Source organism: Mus caroli, unplaced genomic scaffold, assembly GCF_978045245.1.
Source record: "Mus caroli unplaced genomic scaffold, Mus_caroli_1 scaffold_5, whole genome shotgun sequence".
Lineage (NCBI taxonomy): Eukaryota > Metazoa > Chordata > Mammalia > Rodentia > Muridae > Mus > Mus caroli.
Window position 1 is genome coordinate 121,133,025 of NW_028227260.1, and position 15,785 is coordinate 121,148,809.

Sequence of the window (15,785 nt, forward strand, 5' to 3'; positions counted from 1 at the left end):
CCCAGCTTTTTTCAGAAGCTACTCTTGTGCCTGCTGATTGTCTGGTCTCTAGGCCTTCTGTTCATGCTACCTACACTTATTGCTGTGAATGGAACAAAGAAAATCCTCTACAAGTGTCAGTATTTGCTGAACCTTAGCTTTATATGAAGACAGTAGAACATGGAGTGAAATTCTCTTAACACTTGTTGATACCCATCATCATGTGTGTGACTTTTGGACTTGAGGAAAGGTTGTCCTAACATGTGAAATAGTCGAGAAACATACAACAAAAGGTTATTCGTTATGTTACAGTTCTTGGATTGAGTGATGAGTTTCTGGGTCTTTATTGTATTCCAAATAAATAAACAAATTTAATGAAGTATAAAAGCTCTATAAATTACTCCCGAGTCTCAAAATAATAGATATAAGAGCAACACAACACTTCTTTTTCTATTAGCCAGATTCTCATCACTATAATTTCTTTTCACTTATTTGACAAAAACAAATTAGTCAGAATGGGGTTTTCCATGCTGAAAATATGCTGCATCTCTTCAAAGCCTGTTTTATGCAGGGTACCTAGGTCTTCCTTTTGTGATTACTAGTTGGGATGGAGCTGAGAACTACCAGTTATTCCCTGAATCATTTTAGTTGAAGGACCATGATTGCTTGTTCAAGCCTTTTGGTTCCATGACCATTAATAGGGAAAGCTTCTTCCTTGAATTTTAAGTAAAATAAGGATTTTCCTTATTTTATTTCCTTATTTTCCTTATTTCCTTGAATTTTAAGTAAAATAAGGATGAATTTGAATTTCAGATAAACCACAAATAAGTTTTACTGTATGAATTTGAAACATGCATATGTTAAAGCTGATTTAGTTTCTGTATGAAATACAAATTTAATTGGATATGTATCATTATTTGCTAAAAATGAAAGCAGATAAATAGATATCTCATACAAGCAGATATTTATTAGTGACACTGTTGGATTTGGGCTACAAGGATTATAAGTTTTAGAGTGTTCATGTCACTACTTACTAACTGAAACATTTTTGGTGTCCAAATTAGCAATTGAATAGTAAAGGTATCAGTATTTCTTGGGGTCCATTCAGAAATTAAATGAGAATATTTTTACACTATTTAACACCGTGCCTAACTAAATACTATTTATCACTACTATTGATTCTTGTTATTTTCAATAACTTCTATTTCACTTACTATAACGTTTACTGTTGTCTATTTGTCATCATTATTTTTCAGTATTTGACCTGATATCACAAGTTCTCCATTTACATGATTCAACTTAGAATAAATTTTTCCTTAGTATCTCCTTTCATGCTAACCAAAGGGTTTTTGTTTGTTTGTTTGTTTGTTTCTAAGTACTCCCTGTGACTTTCACCTTTCATCAACTAGCTGCCATTCTTTAATTAATATAAAGAGCTTTACTATCTATGTTTTAAGGCCACTTTTAATTCTTGAAATCAAAAGCTCTGGTCTTTTATGCTGGAGATGGTGCTAGAGATGGTAGAGTAAATGAAAATCTTTGAAATGCCTCCCTCAAGTTAATTGGTGATTAAGTTACTCAATGAATGGCTCTAATCAACATAGATTTAAATAACATGTATAGAAAGCAAAATATCAGAGATATCAAGAACTCACTTTCTCATAATGTGGTGACAAAATGAACTAGATTGGTCTCTACTTGCCTTCCTCCTACCTTTCATGTTTTCTTTCCTCATGTTGTATAGTGACTTTACTGTTTGTCCTCTCAGGGGAGGATCCTAGGTTCTAGAGTTCTCTTCTCTAACCTGCTCATTCCCATCACCACATATCCTTCTGCCTCCCTACAACTAATTGGACACATTCATTTGTCTTAACGTGATAATGGCTTTAATGATTGCACTTCATCCCTCTCCCAAACTGCAGACTTTTAATTTAATGCCATAAAACTAAAGAAATGAGCCTAACACTGGAATCTATGGTTTCATAGCAGATATGGGAGACCATGCAGGACCTCTTAAATCACATTGCATTATGCCCATTAATGTCTGCTTCGCATGAATGGAAGGAGACACTGGTGCAGATAATCGAAAGATCATTTCCACTTGGTTTGAGAATGCACCACACAGTGGTGTTGTAGCTGATTTGCTTTGCTAATTATGTTCTACTGACGCTAATATTGAAATTGGTTCACATTTTTTAAGCTCCTCTGGGCCAGAAAAGAGATGGGGCAGCAGCATGGCCCAGTTTGAAATGAAGGAAAACTGACAACAATGAGGAGGAGGCCATGAAATGTCTCTATGTAGGCTAATGAGTCCACTAGATCAATGGAATAGGATCAAAGTAGAACTTGGTCAATTACACCTGGGCACAGGAAGTAACCAATTGCCTCCTGTGGTTCAATGGCCACTGAAAGGTCAGCCATTCCTACAGCCTGTTGACAATCTGAAACCCTTTAAATTAGCAGTCTAGATGAAGAGTCTTTGTTATAGTACAACTGTGATTGTACCATTCGTGGACATAGCAAGAACAACACATTTCCTGGTAGATATATTAGCAGTTAGTCTGACTCAATTTGCATCCACTGCATTGGCTGAGGGGGAAATGAACTGAAGATATGGAAAGACAAGTTTGCCTTGGTGGTGGCATGGCCACACTAAGGGGTCGCTAGGTAACTATTGTGGGAAGATAAGAGCCTGAAGTGCCTTAGAGCCGAGCAGGAACACATGTACAAGATAAGACAACTATCACCTCGTCCCTTCCTCAGTTTCTTGGCCTCTGTAAACACAGATAATATATAACTAATGCCAATGAAGATTTTCCTTAATTATTTTCCTGCTGGTCAACTAGACTATGGTAGGATTCTATATATTTTTCTAGAGTCTTGACTTCTTGTTTCTTTGTTGTTCTCATTTGTTTGTTTGCTTGCTTACTTGGTAGCTTTTTGACATGGCAAATTCAGAGATTAATTATGCATTGACTTTCTAACCTTACAAGCTGCCGCAGGGGACAACTGACCTATCGAAATGTGTTTCTCTCTTTCTCGTTGCAGTCTGCTCCCAGTTCTCCAGAGGGGTGTATGCTATCTTTGGATTCTATGACCAGATGTCAATGAACACCCTGACCTCCTTCTGTGGGGCCCTGCATACATCTTTCGTCACACCTAGCTTTCCCACTGATGCAGATGTGCAGTTTGTCATCCAGATGCGCCCAGCCTTAAAGGGTGCCATTCTGAGTCTTCTGGGTTACTACAAGTGGGAGAAGTTTGTGTACCTCTATGACACAGAACGAGGTAAGAAGAAACATATATTTTTCTCTGTAGGTATTCATGTGATGATGATTTTCACGCTTCATCACACATGCATCCATTTCTTCTAATAGATAAAATATAATTCTCTTTTAAATTTGTTTTTAGTACTTAGTATAAATCAAACATTAAAAACTACATCAATGGTAATTTTAGAACCTAATTTTCCAAATCATATACATATATCCCCCTAAAAAAGTGACTTAGGCTAAACCCTCAGACATTATTTTTGCAAAAGAGCAAGCCCAGCAAAACTTTATTTGATCTAAAATATACAAAACATGGAATATTATTAAATAAATTTTTTGATCTAAAAATATTAAAATTTCCATGCACTGCTATGTGTGTACATATGTGATCTACTATGTCACATAGTAATGAAAGTTCAATCTGGAAAGTTTTAGAAAATGAATCTAGTGAGATTATTATTGCCCTTTCAACATACAGTAATTAATTTGTTAAAAGATACACATCATGCTCCAACTAAATGTATTCCCAAGTCCAGTTGTCTATGAGGATTTTCTCAATGAAACTGAGGGACGCTATCATCATGACATTCCATTAAACACTGTTCTTATATCAGTCATTTGCCTGGAGACTAAATGAGGATGGTTTGGGTCTTTCTGACTCCAATCCAGGGTTTCAGATTTAGGGAAGGAAGACACACATGAAAGGTCTGTCTTCTCAGTCCTGGCCATACCTACAGGGAAGCTCTTTCTCATCAACATAATTTGAAAAGTTCATTTGTCCTTGGCACCCCCTTGGTTTTCTTTACATTCCTCTTATTTAGCTACAGCACCAGATCATGTCAGGGAACACATAAACCTGTGTGTGCCTAAGATATATACCAGCAAAGGTGATTGAACTTCACCAATCTGGATCAAGATTTGAGTGTCATAATTCAAGATCTGATACTAGCTAGCTTTCTGATCTTGACCAAGTCATCAAGACTCTCTTGACCTTGGTCTCCTCACCTAAGGTGAATCCCTTTTAATGCAGAATTCCATGCCTCTGTGATTTTTTTGAAAGTATGCCAGACACAAGAAACTCCATATCTTGGAACTAATTGTAACTTGTCTATTGCCAGTGAATTAATCTAGTGATTCTGAAAGCTGCTATCTACCCTTTGTGGTGTATTCTACCCCTGGGACAGATTCATATAAAATATAGTTCCAATAGGAGAGAGCAAAAAGAAAACCATTCATGCAACAATTCATGAACAACCCAGAACAATGTTTAATTGAATGTTATACTAGCTTCTGGTTGCTTTAAAGACTGTAAAAATGTAGCATTCTAGAAATGTGGAGTTTTCAGAGACAACTACATGTCTCTATGGTAGGAATTATTGAGGAAAGAAAAACAGGAACACCATGAAGTCTCAACTTTAAACAAAGAACAACAGGCAATTGGAGAATCCTGAAAAATGGGAAAAATAATCTTCTCCAAAGAAGACTCCCACTTATCCAATATCAAGAAGTCAGCACTGAGATCATATGCATAATATTATATTGACTGAGCAGGTTGTATTCATGTATTTAGGAATATTTTTATATAAGTTACAACAATTAAAGAAAAAGAGACTGTATTTGAGAGACAGCAATGGATAAGAGTGCATGAGAGGGGCTGGAGGGAGAGAAGGGAAGGAAGGGAGGTAATTATAGTTTCAAAGCTAAAAAATTGTGTGTGTGTGTATATATATATATATATATATATATATATATATATATATATATGAGCAAAGGGCAATGTAAGAAAGAGGCTCCATGTGTCTAAGCAAAGCAATGTTGTTTAAATATTATTTAAATTTTCTAAATTTACTCAAGGAATTTTCTCTGGTTCAAAACACAGAGAATGAATTAGCTCATTTCCATATATTGAATATAGTTCAATATGGAGCATTGTAATTTAGTTTTCAGAACTGAAGGTTGAAATCAGCAGCTTCTCTCCTGAAACTGTTAAAATTAATGATTATTTCTGCTAATGCTATAACTCCATGCATTCAAAAGAAGACCCAGTTCATGCATTCTCTCATCATCATCTATGAACCATCTCTACTCATTAGGTCTCCACTATGAAAAAGAAGGCTAACATATCTATGTCTGCTTCTTATCTCATTAAGTAATATGGGCAACTGTATTGTCTGGCAGTGAAAAGAAATCTTTCTGACTGATGTAAATCTGTTTCTCTCCTCTGTAGCTACTTAACAGGAAGGACTAACCTAATATGTTTTTGAGAAATTCATTACATAAACTTTAACATTAATTTTCATGTTGGAAAGTCTTCTCAAAGTATTATTCCAAAATCTATCACAAAATTTTAAGAATTTTCTATTGCCCACATGGGAAAGGAATAGAGTTTGTTCTTTAAGATTCGGTATCCTTATAACTCAGTCAACTATCCATCCTTTTCTCCCTATGCAACCTTATGAGACTCTCATCCTACCCATTTTTCATTGTTGTCAAAATGATCCAGATCAAGGCCTCTGCTTTATCAACTTCACTTCCTCTAGTACTGCTTGAAATACTCTCCTTTATTTTGATAATGAAAATCATTTCAGTTTTTCTAGACCTATAGCAAATTGTACCTTCCTCTTCATTCATTTAATAGTTGTTTACGTTTACAGTGATAAGCAAGACATATATGGTTCCTACTGTCATAAAGACTACTTTCTATGGGCTAGTGTGATGGCTCAATGGTTAAGAGCACTGGCTGCCCTTCCAGAGGACCTGAGTTTAATTGCCAGTAACCACATGGTGGCTCACAACCATCTATAAGGGGATCTAAGGTCCTCTTCTGACCTGTGGATGTATATGCAGCAGAGCACTTATATATTAAATGAATAAAATTTGTTTAAAAGACTGCTTTCTAATAAGAGAGACAGACAAAATCAAGTAAATAACAAATTATAATTATACATTTAGATAATGCACTATGAAAAAAACAAAGATTATAATGCTTAGACCTAATTTATAAAGGATGCCAAGTGACAGCCTTATTGAGGAGAGGCATTATAATCTGCAACTAAAAGAATTGAAGGATACAGGCTAATGTGGAAATAGTCTGTGCAAACCATCTGTAGAAATTAATGAAAGACAGTGTGGGTAACAGTGAGAAGAGGGGTGGATGGTTGGAGGATGGATGTAGTTGGAAGAGGAGGAGAGCTGTATTTTAGCCATGCAATACAACCAGGAACCAGGATAAGGAAAGTAGATTCTAAAGTGAGAAGGCATTACAAGATTATAAGCAGAGTGGTCAAATGACCTGATTTAAGCTTCTACAATTAATAAAATGGTGAACTAAGGAAAATCAACAAAGAAAAAGAGCCATTGTGGTCCTGTAGGTCAGAACAATAACAACTTGACCAAGGCTGGAGGTAAAGAAAAGTCTGAGAAGTAAAAATGCTGATGTTTTAACTATACCAGTTTTGAGGAGCAGAAATTTTGCCCACTTCTAAACACCCAAAACCCACTTTTGTCCACACTATTCATTTGGTGCTTAACATAACATATTTGATCTAATATATAGCACCCCAACCTCTCATCTCCAATGTAATAGTAAACAGTTCTTTAAATTACACCATACAGTATTTGTTATGCTTGCTTTTATTCATCAATGATCATCTCTTGCTTCAGTGGTAAAATGGTGGGGAGATATTATAAGATCAAAAACAATTGTAGAATTTTTAAATTATATGAGATGAGGAAGATAATGAGAGATAGGAAGGAACCCTGATAATCACTTTCAAATAAGCTGAATATACAGTACTGTGACTGTTCTGTTTAGGTCCAGGGATGAATCAGAAGACAAAGAATGGGTTAAGCTTCGGCGGTCATTTAAAAGATATGTTGTACAAACACGGCCAATTTTCTCTGGCGTTATCAAACACTGAATAAATTGGTGGAATATACTGACTCTGCTCTAATTTCCCCCTACAGACAAATGTCTGATTCAGGATTTGCAAGTCACTGCTTCACTTAGTTAATAAAATGACATCTTGCTTCATTAATATCAAGTTAGAAAGATATGCATTTGGTTCTACATACATAAAAGGTCAGTGCTTCAGAAAATTATGAGGTTGACTAACTGTGTTACCTACCCCCTCTATAACCTTTCCTTTTATCGACTTCTCTGTTACTTGTTTACCTAGTCTTTCTCACAGTACAGAGTCTCTATGCCTGCCCTCCCTGTAGGGAATAAAACCACAAAATCTTTGCCTACCCTTCCTCCACACCTTCACAGATCTTCATGTCCTGCATTTTGTTCCCGTTGATTAATAGTCTTTCTCTGCTAATGACAACACCTCAGCTCACCAATTTATTCATGCCAATTTATATGGTTACTAATGACTTCGTGTATCCAGGAGAAGAGAAATTTCTATTCAGGCAAGGAACTTCTATAGAAATAGAACCTTAATCCAAAAATGGTTTTCTTTTTATTATTATCGCCTTTAATTGGCACACATTAGTTATACATATTCATGAGATACAATGTGATATTTTGATACATGTATACATTGCGTAGTGATCAAAATCAGGGTAATTAGCATATGGGACACATCATCTATTTATCATTTCTTTATAGCAAACACACTCGCAAAATTCCCTTGTGGATATTTTTGAAGCATGCAGAATGCTGTTAACTATACTCATGTTTCTGGGCAACAGGATACTAAAGCCCATTTCTTCCTTCTAAATATAACTGTACCCATTGACCAACTTCTATCCATCTTTTGCCCCTCAGTCTCTGGTAACCACCATTCTACTCTCCACTTTTACAAGTCAACTTTAACCTCGGGCTCTTGGGTACCAGGAATCCAATTCCGGAGGTTGCTTACATACACTGACTCCTCTGCACAGAAGATTCTAAAACCATTCCAAGAAAATGGCCATATCTTTCAGTTATTACACACATGGGGGGGGTATATGTGAAAGTGTTCTAAATAGTAACACAATCTCCTCCACAATAGTGACTTACCTGAGAACTGAAGCCAGGCTCTCTTGAGTACATGAAGCTGCTCCTTAGCTTCAATGAGCAGTCCCCATGGAGATGTAAGAACCTTGCCTAGCTGTGGGCTTAGATAATGAGATAATAGTCTGGGTGGCCTTTGAGACAACTAGTGCCAACCTTCTTTCCAGCATTCAATAAACTCCTGCTGTCTCCCCTTCTGAATCTGAAACTCCCTACCCGGTTCTCAAGTAAGTCTCTGAAAGTCAATAGCCCATTGTTATTTTCTTTGAAAGGTTGTGATAGAAACAGAGAAACCTATAGGAATTATTCTGTTGGTCAACATCAAACTTTTGAGATTTCTCTATCATTAGAAGCTAGCTCAGTTGCCCTAGCTCAGTTTTAAAAGAAGCAGAGTTGCTCTCTGACTTTGACAAATTGACAATCCTATTGTGGAAAAAAATTGAAACCAACTGTTGCCATCCCTACTGGTGACATTTGCATTCATTTCAGCATGGACCATGAAGGAAAAAAATAGTTTCTCAGAGAGCTGCAGTGTTGGGGAAATTTGAGCAGGTCCTTGAGATCTTAAGGAGTAAAGAGATCCCCCAAGATAAGGAGAGCGAGAGGGAGGGAGGGAGGGAGAGACGGGGCCTTTCCTGGGGGGATTATGAAAGCTTCCAGCTTGGTTGGGTTTTAATTCTCCTGAGATGAGCAGAAGCTTCCTGTTCTCACACCTGTCTGCATGCTGACATCCACACTGTTTACAAGTCTTAACTTCATAATGCTCTTTTACCAAATAAGGCCCAAATTCTTTCTCTTCCATATCTTTGCTGCATTTCTCTTCTTCTTCTTCTTCTTCTTCTTCTTCTTCTTCTTCTTCTTCTTCTTCTTCTTCTTCTTCTTCTTCTTCTTCTTCTTCTTCTTCTTCTTCTTCTTCTTCTCCTCCTTCCTCCTCCTCCTTCTCCTCCTTCTTTCTTCCTTTTCACAAACATACACACAGACTTACACAGAGACAGACACACAAAGAGATAAATCTGTAATTCTCATGTTAATGTGTGTGTGCACACGCGCGTGCATGAATGCAGTGCAAAAGAATTTATGCTAGGCAAGCTTCTACCACTTAGGTCTGTGCCCATATCTCCAAAACGTTTTGTTTAGGAAAGGTCACATTAAGTTGTCCAGTCTGCTTTTCAATTTTCTCTGTAGCAGCTCAGATAGACCCTGATCTTGCAATCCTGCTCCATCGTCTTCAGTAGCTGGGATTACAGACCTGTGCACTCATGCTGGGGTGTATCATATTTTAAAAATAAGAGCAGCTGCCCTTTCTTAAGTATTTAGCATATATACTAGGTCTTGAGTTTATAGATTATCACATTTCATCGTGGTAGCATTTATATACTTCTACACCTGATGGAACCAAGGCAAAAAAAAAAAAATCAAATGATGGTTCTTAGACTTAAACAACATCAAAGTAAGGAAAGAAAAAGTCATGTATCACCCTAGGTCTGCCACATTTTACAGACTATATGCTTTGCTCTGGCTAGCATACTGCTTCCCACTGGCTAAACATTTAAAGGCAACAAGTACCCTGTCCTTCAATTTTCTATAGCAGTTCTTCAAAGGACACTGTACTTAGACCTCCATACTTCAACTGTATCTGTGTAGATGCAATCCAGTTCTCAATTTACTTCTTATATCATAGTGATCACAAATAAGTACAATATCTTTTTGGCACAAGAATACCAGGGATCAACATAAACAGATGGCCAAAGACCCAAGTTCAAGGGCAGATTAGTCAAAACGGTGGAAGCAGAGAAAGAACAATGTTGTTGATGCAGGCAGAATGCAGGTTTGGAATGAACAGCTGTGGTGAGGCATGCATCTAAAGCAAACAGAACTCACACATCCCTCTCTGTGGCTAAGATAGTTTATGGAGCTCAGAAAAACAAGAATCTAAAAGTTCATACTGCCAAGGGACTATATGCCTAGTTGTGTCAAAAAGCAAGGAATGACCAATGGTGGATTATACCAAAGATTATCTTTCCAGCCAAGTGCTGTGAGTAGCAGGTGCCTCCATCAAAACAAATGTTGTTGCTTTGTTTTGCTTTGTCTTGTCTTTTTCTCACCCACTTCAAGATTTAATGAAAGGATATACAAAGGTGACAGATGGCTCCAATTCTAGTCATGTCCATTTGCCTTCTGGGAAAAGTGAAGTCAAGAGTGTTTTTATTGAAATTCAAGTTCCTTTCTTATATTTGAATAAATTAGGAAGGCCTGGAGAGTACATTATCCTGTGAGAGACAGATAGTAAATTCCCCTGTTTGAGCAGCAGTAATCAGGGTTGACAGGACCTAAGACAGTTGGTAGTTTTTGCAGCCTGCTTAATCTATTGTGATGAGTCTTCAACTATGAGAGCATCTCGAGAGCCTGTACGATAATACTAGTGAATGAATATTTGGACTGGGTTGTGAATAAAAGACTGTGCATATGTCTATAATGAGGGTTTCATTGAAAATGAAAATACTGAAGCTGTCATATTTTTAATACTTTGATTTGCACATCCTTGACTGCTTTGGGGCATAAAAAGAGAAAGTGGTGAGCAATTTGTTGTCAGCTCTTGAAATAAATTATCATTTAAACACTTCCTCTCCACAGAGGTTATTAGCTTAGTAGCTCCTTCATTCCTTGGGTTGGACTATCAGTAGGGGAAGAATAAAAAAATCATAAGGCATTAAAGTATCCTTTCAAAAGCTGGATATTAGTTACTGTGGAAATTGTTCTCTTAGTAGCTTAACATACTTTTGCTGTAGCTCTCCAGTGCTGCAGATTAGACTGCAGCAACTATTAATAAATACTGTCATATTTTACAGCTGTCATGCAAAGCTGAAAAAAGGCTTCGCTGTGATTAGATCCTGTTTACTGTAATATTTCCAGCTCAGACTCAGAAAGGCAGTTTTCCTATAAAGGTATTTCCATAAGTAGAATATTTTTCCATCAAATGACACGACTAATTTTAATATAGTGTTAACTCCTTGATCACAGTGAATTTGAGGTCAAATTGATTTCACAGCCAGAGGAACATTCATCTCCAAAGACCCATTAAACCAAAACATCAAATTTTCTCTCTTGGGTTGTCCTTCCTGTGTGGAGATGGTACTCATGTCACAAATGTGCTTTGAATAGCCCCCTCCCTCTTAGAAGGAGAAGTCTATAGAGCCCTGCTTGATTTCTTGTCCTCTGCCTTCCTGTGCCCGACTGAAATGTTTGCAAGACAGCTATTCAGGGTTTAGGATAGGAGTGCCTTCAGTAGGCTAACTAGAATTGTGTTTTCTGTCCCAGAATGTCATTATTGTAGCAAAAGAAATCAATCTTTTTTTTTTCTCACCACACCACCATCATGCTTTAGCATGATGTTTAGAACTGTATTTGCATCTTTAGGGAAAGAAGGTGACAGCTGGCAGAGTTGCTCTTTTGCTCTGACCTTCCATTGCTTTCATTAAGTTCCTTGAGGAATTAACCCTCAGTGAGCTGAATATCTGGTTCTTAATAAATGAATGTTCCTCATAGTATTAGGGGCTAGCTGCAATTTGCTGCTTTTTCTAGGTTTGAGCCTGATTGAATGTTGAAAAGGAGACAGACTGTGTAGTAACCCTGCAACTGTAACTTTAATGTTTGTCTCTTGGAGCCCTATAGACATCAATTCAAGTGAGGGTAAAGTATGTGAATTGCAGAATACAGTGCATATAGTCTTTAGTATCAAGCTAAACAGAGTAACATGTCCAATCAATTTTAGTTCTTGTGATTTTATTATAGTTTCAAAACGTTACCCCTCATTGGAGGGAGAAATAAATTCTGGTTCCTCGGGGGACATAATATACACATTTTAGTAGTAAGGAAAAGGAATACTGTTAAACATTCTGAAGTGTACAAAGACAGCATCCTCTCCCCCAGCATGGAAGTATCTGCTACAAAATGTTGGTTGTAGGAAGACACTATTGAGTCAATGGACTGGTTTCTGGAACTCTTCAAGAGACCGGTTATGAACCAATATACCAGTAATTGTGAGTTTCATTGTATCTATGTTGTCATTAACAACAATGTTCAATATCCACTAGTCTTTAATTATGAATAGTTTAGTTTACATCATTGCCAAAGAGATGGGTTAAGAGTAATGCACATGAAACAAGTATGAACTAGCACAAGGCAAGAGCTATATTGTGTGGAATGAATTTCAAGCCCCAAGGGAGACCAAAGAAGAGAGAGTTGCTGATGGACAGGTTAGAGCTATCAGGGAAGGCTTCATGGAAGAAGCTATATTTCTGAGCCCTCAATGGAACTACTTCACCTAGAACCAAAACAACATGGTGTTTCCATCAATGCTCTCCAACATCAGAGATCAGGACAAGATGTACAATTAAAAAAAAAAATGAAAAGAGCACAGTGCCTTTTACAAAATAGAAAACAATTACAGAGCTGTTGAAAATAGCCAATAAACAAAGAACGGGAGGGTGCTACTGGCAAAATTCCATTTTCTCAACTAATGCTCCAGCAAGAGTGCAATTTCCAACAAAATCAACAGAGCTCTCTCCCCTTGTCTATCAGTCAAATGCATTGTTTGCTAGCACCATGGCTGCACAGGATGCCTCAACTGAAAAAAAATTTAAAAGAGCAATACAGAATATGATATGCCAAGGAATGGGGGTGTGGGGGGCACGTTAGCATGGAACCCAGCTTGTCCATTCCGAAAATTGTCTGTGGAGCAGACAAAGAAGAAGAAGAAGGGACTCAGATAGTAAAAAGTAAAGTCTACTTTATTTCCCCATTTTCAGGGATCCATTCCAATCAGTAAGTTGCCAGTGTCAGTTTTGTCGACTCCACAAAGGATCTGATGAATTCTCTGGTGCTAACTGCCTCAGCGGGCTTTCTCAGCAGTAGAAGAGAGGCTAATTAAGATCATGTCAGGCAAGAAGGCTGACAGGTTAGGTTCCTGGGCCACATGGAACTTTTAGAAGGTGTTTCAACTTCACTGCTGACAGGCAGCACTTGGCTAGGCACTGATTTCATAGTAGGTCTCCAGTTCACTTCCACAGGTCCTTGCATCAACAGGCCTCCGTTTTGTTAAGGACTTACATTCTTCTCCTTGGGGTAATTAAGCGCCAGTGTGTTTGCTTTCAATTGCATTACTCGGGCTCTCTTTCACTTGAATTTTTAATATGCTTGTAAACAAAGAAAACAATTAATAGTCGGGTCATTTTTCCTACACTAAATCATGTGTTTGTGTGCTGAGTGTCTTACCAACATACAGCATCTAGAGGTGAGCTTAGGACAATAAAGGTAGCTCCACATCTCACAGAAGGAGGAAAATGGGAGAGGCATATGGAACTCATTATACCAAGTGGTAGGTTAGACTGAAAATATAAATAGCTTCCCCTCCCCCAAATAAAGTTTTCCATTATTTCACAGATAACAGATCTACAGTGAGTTATTAAGAACAAGAGAGATATTTGGAGGGTTTTTTTTGAACTAAGGATTTCACAAATGACATAGTAGATTTTTTTGAGCCCATATTTATATTCTCATAGGCATACAATCATATGCAATGCTGGCACGATAACCCCTAAGATTTAAAGTTAGGAGTATATCATTCATCTCGGCTGTATAAAGGAAAGGAAAGGAAAGGCTCAGAAATAGATACATGTTATCCAGGAACATTCTGTCTCCTCTCACATAATCAGGGTTTCTAACCACTGTCAAAAGATAAACACAGCTGGACACCCGACACTTGAGCAGATTTTAGTCAGTAACATAGTATTGCAATAAGGGAAGGATTCAGCATAAACTGAAGTCATCTTCAATTCTTACAAAAGTTCCTGGGTACTTGAGAGAAAAAGTGAGTAACTGGGAGAATGTGAGTAGCTGTCCTCAATTACCTTGTAAGTAAAAGATCTAAATAACTAAGAAAGCTTGCTCCACAGCAAACCCATGTAGTTTTGTTAAGCAGTACCTACTGAACTCAGCCTCCTGCTATCTAATAGAGACTGGGCCACATAGGCATTATACTTAGGTATTGACTAGATCAAATACTAAATTCATTTTTCAACCTTGAATTTCTCAAACAGACATTTTAGAATGGGCTATGATCACCATAGGAATGTGGCCTTGAACTGTTGGAAAATATGTCTGAGTTTTGCTCAAGTTTTACTAGGCCAAGATTGAGACCTCCTCAAGTAGAGTGCTTAGAGGAGCCTGACCAGAGTTTAATTAAGGACAGAATCTTTGTAGCCACACACCAAGAACACCCTGTTTTCAGGGTGAGTGGTCCAGTTAGAGGCATGGAGAGAATGACTCATCAAACCGGAACTCTGGTTCTAAGCCCATCTCTGTCTTGAAATATCAAATTCAAGTTGCATGGCCTTTTGAGCCCCCAGTTTCTACATCTGTAGAATGAAGGATGAATTCTGACATTCTGCAATTAAAATTGTCCATCAGTGCAGGGTTATATAAGTGAAGGAAACAGGGTGCCTTCATAATAAACTCACAGTTTAGAAAGACATCCCAGATATGTAAACCAATAGAATCTAACACAAATGTTAAGTGATGCAAAATTCTGGAAGCTATTATAGCACGTCTTTTCAAATGACTATTCTTCCTGGGGGTTGAATATGCAAATAGCTATCTACATTGACTCCTTTAACTAGCCAGAGACTACTTAAGGCATCCAAATGTTTCCTATTTGGTCATCTCTTAGTGGTTGTCCTTGAGCCTTTCCAAGTCCTTTGAGACACAGGAGAAAAGGAAACAATGCCTAGTTGATAGAATGGGATATACTATTAGATTTCAAAATCTTTCTAGGTAAAATTCCATACCATAATGCACTTGTAACATTTTTCTTCTAACAATACTTGCTGAGTTTTTCAACAGTGGCCTGCCTGTCATGCCAGACCTGTTCTTCCAGCACACTTCAACGTCTTAAAACACAGTCTCACAGTCATTTTCAATGTCTATGTTTCCTGTATATGAAAGAAATATCTCTTAGTAGAAATTATACAAGAATTTCTATAATAAGAGGTGAAGAAGCTTTGTTGCTTGAACATATCATTTCCCAAAGATTCAAATGCCTCACTAAGCAGAAGAGTTAAAAATTCATCTGAATTTTACAGAGGCTATGACCCATTCTCATTCTGAATCTCTGCATTTAATTTCCCCTCAACCATTTATCTTGATGCTCTATCTAGACTTCTTCTTCCCCAGAAAACCCTTCTGTTCCATGTACTTTTTTCAGAAATCCTACCTTTGAGTCTTTTAGATTCATTTTAGGCATTTGAACGTTTTGGCTAGATGCATATATGTGTACTATGTGCCTAGTGTCTAAGGATCTCAGAGCCCTTTGAACTAGAGTTATGGATGATTGTGGGACACCCTGTGGGTGCTGATACTCAACCTGTGTCCTCTGAAAAAATGACTTCTCTTAATTACTGAGTCATTTCTACAGCCTTGAAATCTCGTCTTTGAATGTTCCACTAGCATCCTTCACATTCCACCACCATGAACTCTAC

The 15,785-nt window shown here is 37.5% G+C and overlaps 1 protein-coding gene across 3 annotated transcripts in view; it reads left to right on the forward strand.

Annotated features, from left to right (window-relative positions):
- Gria3 (glutamate ionotropic receptor AMPA type subunit 3) overlaps positions 1–15,785 on the forward strand; it is a 265,112-nt gene that overhangs the window by 73,829 nt on the left and 175,498 nt on the right. For all 3 annotated transcript variants that reach the window (XM_029473262.2, XM_021152663.3, XM_021152661.3), the window contains one exon: positions 3,028–3,267. In XM_029473262.2, the coding sequence (XP_029329122.1) occupies positions 3,028–3,267 (240 nt within the window). The remainder of the gene's footprint in view (positions 1–3,027; positions 3,268–15,785) is intronic.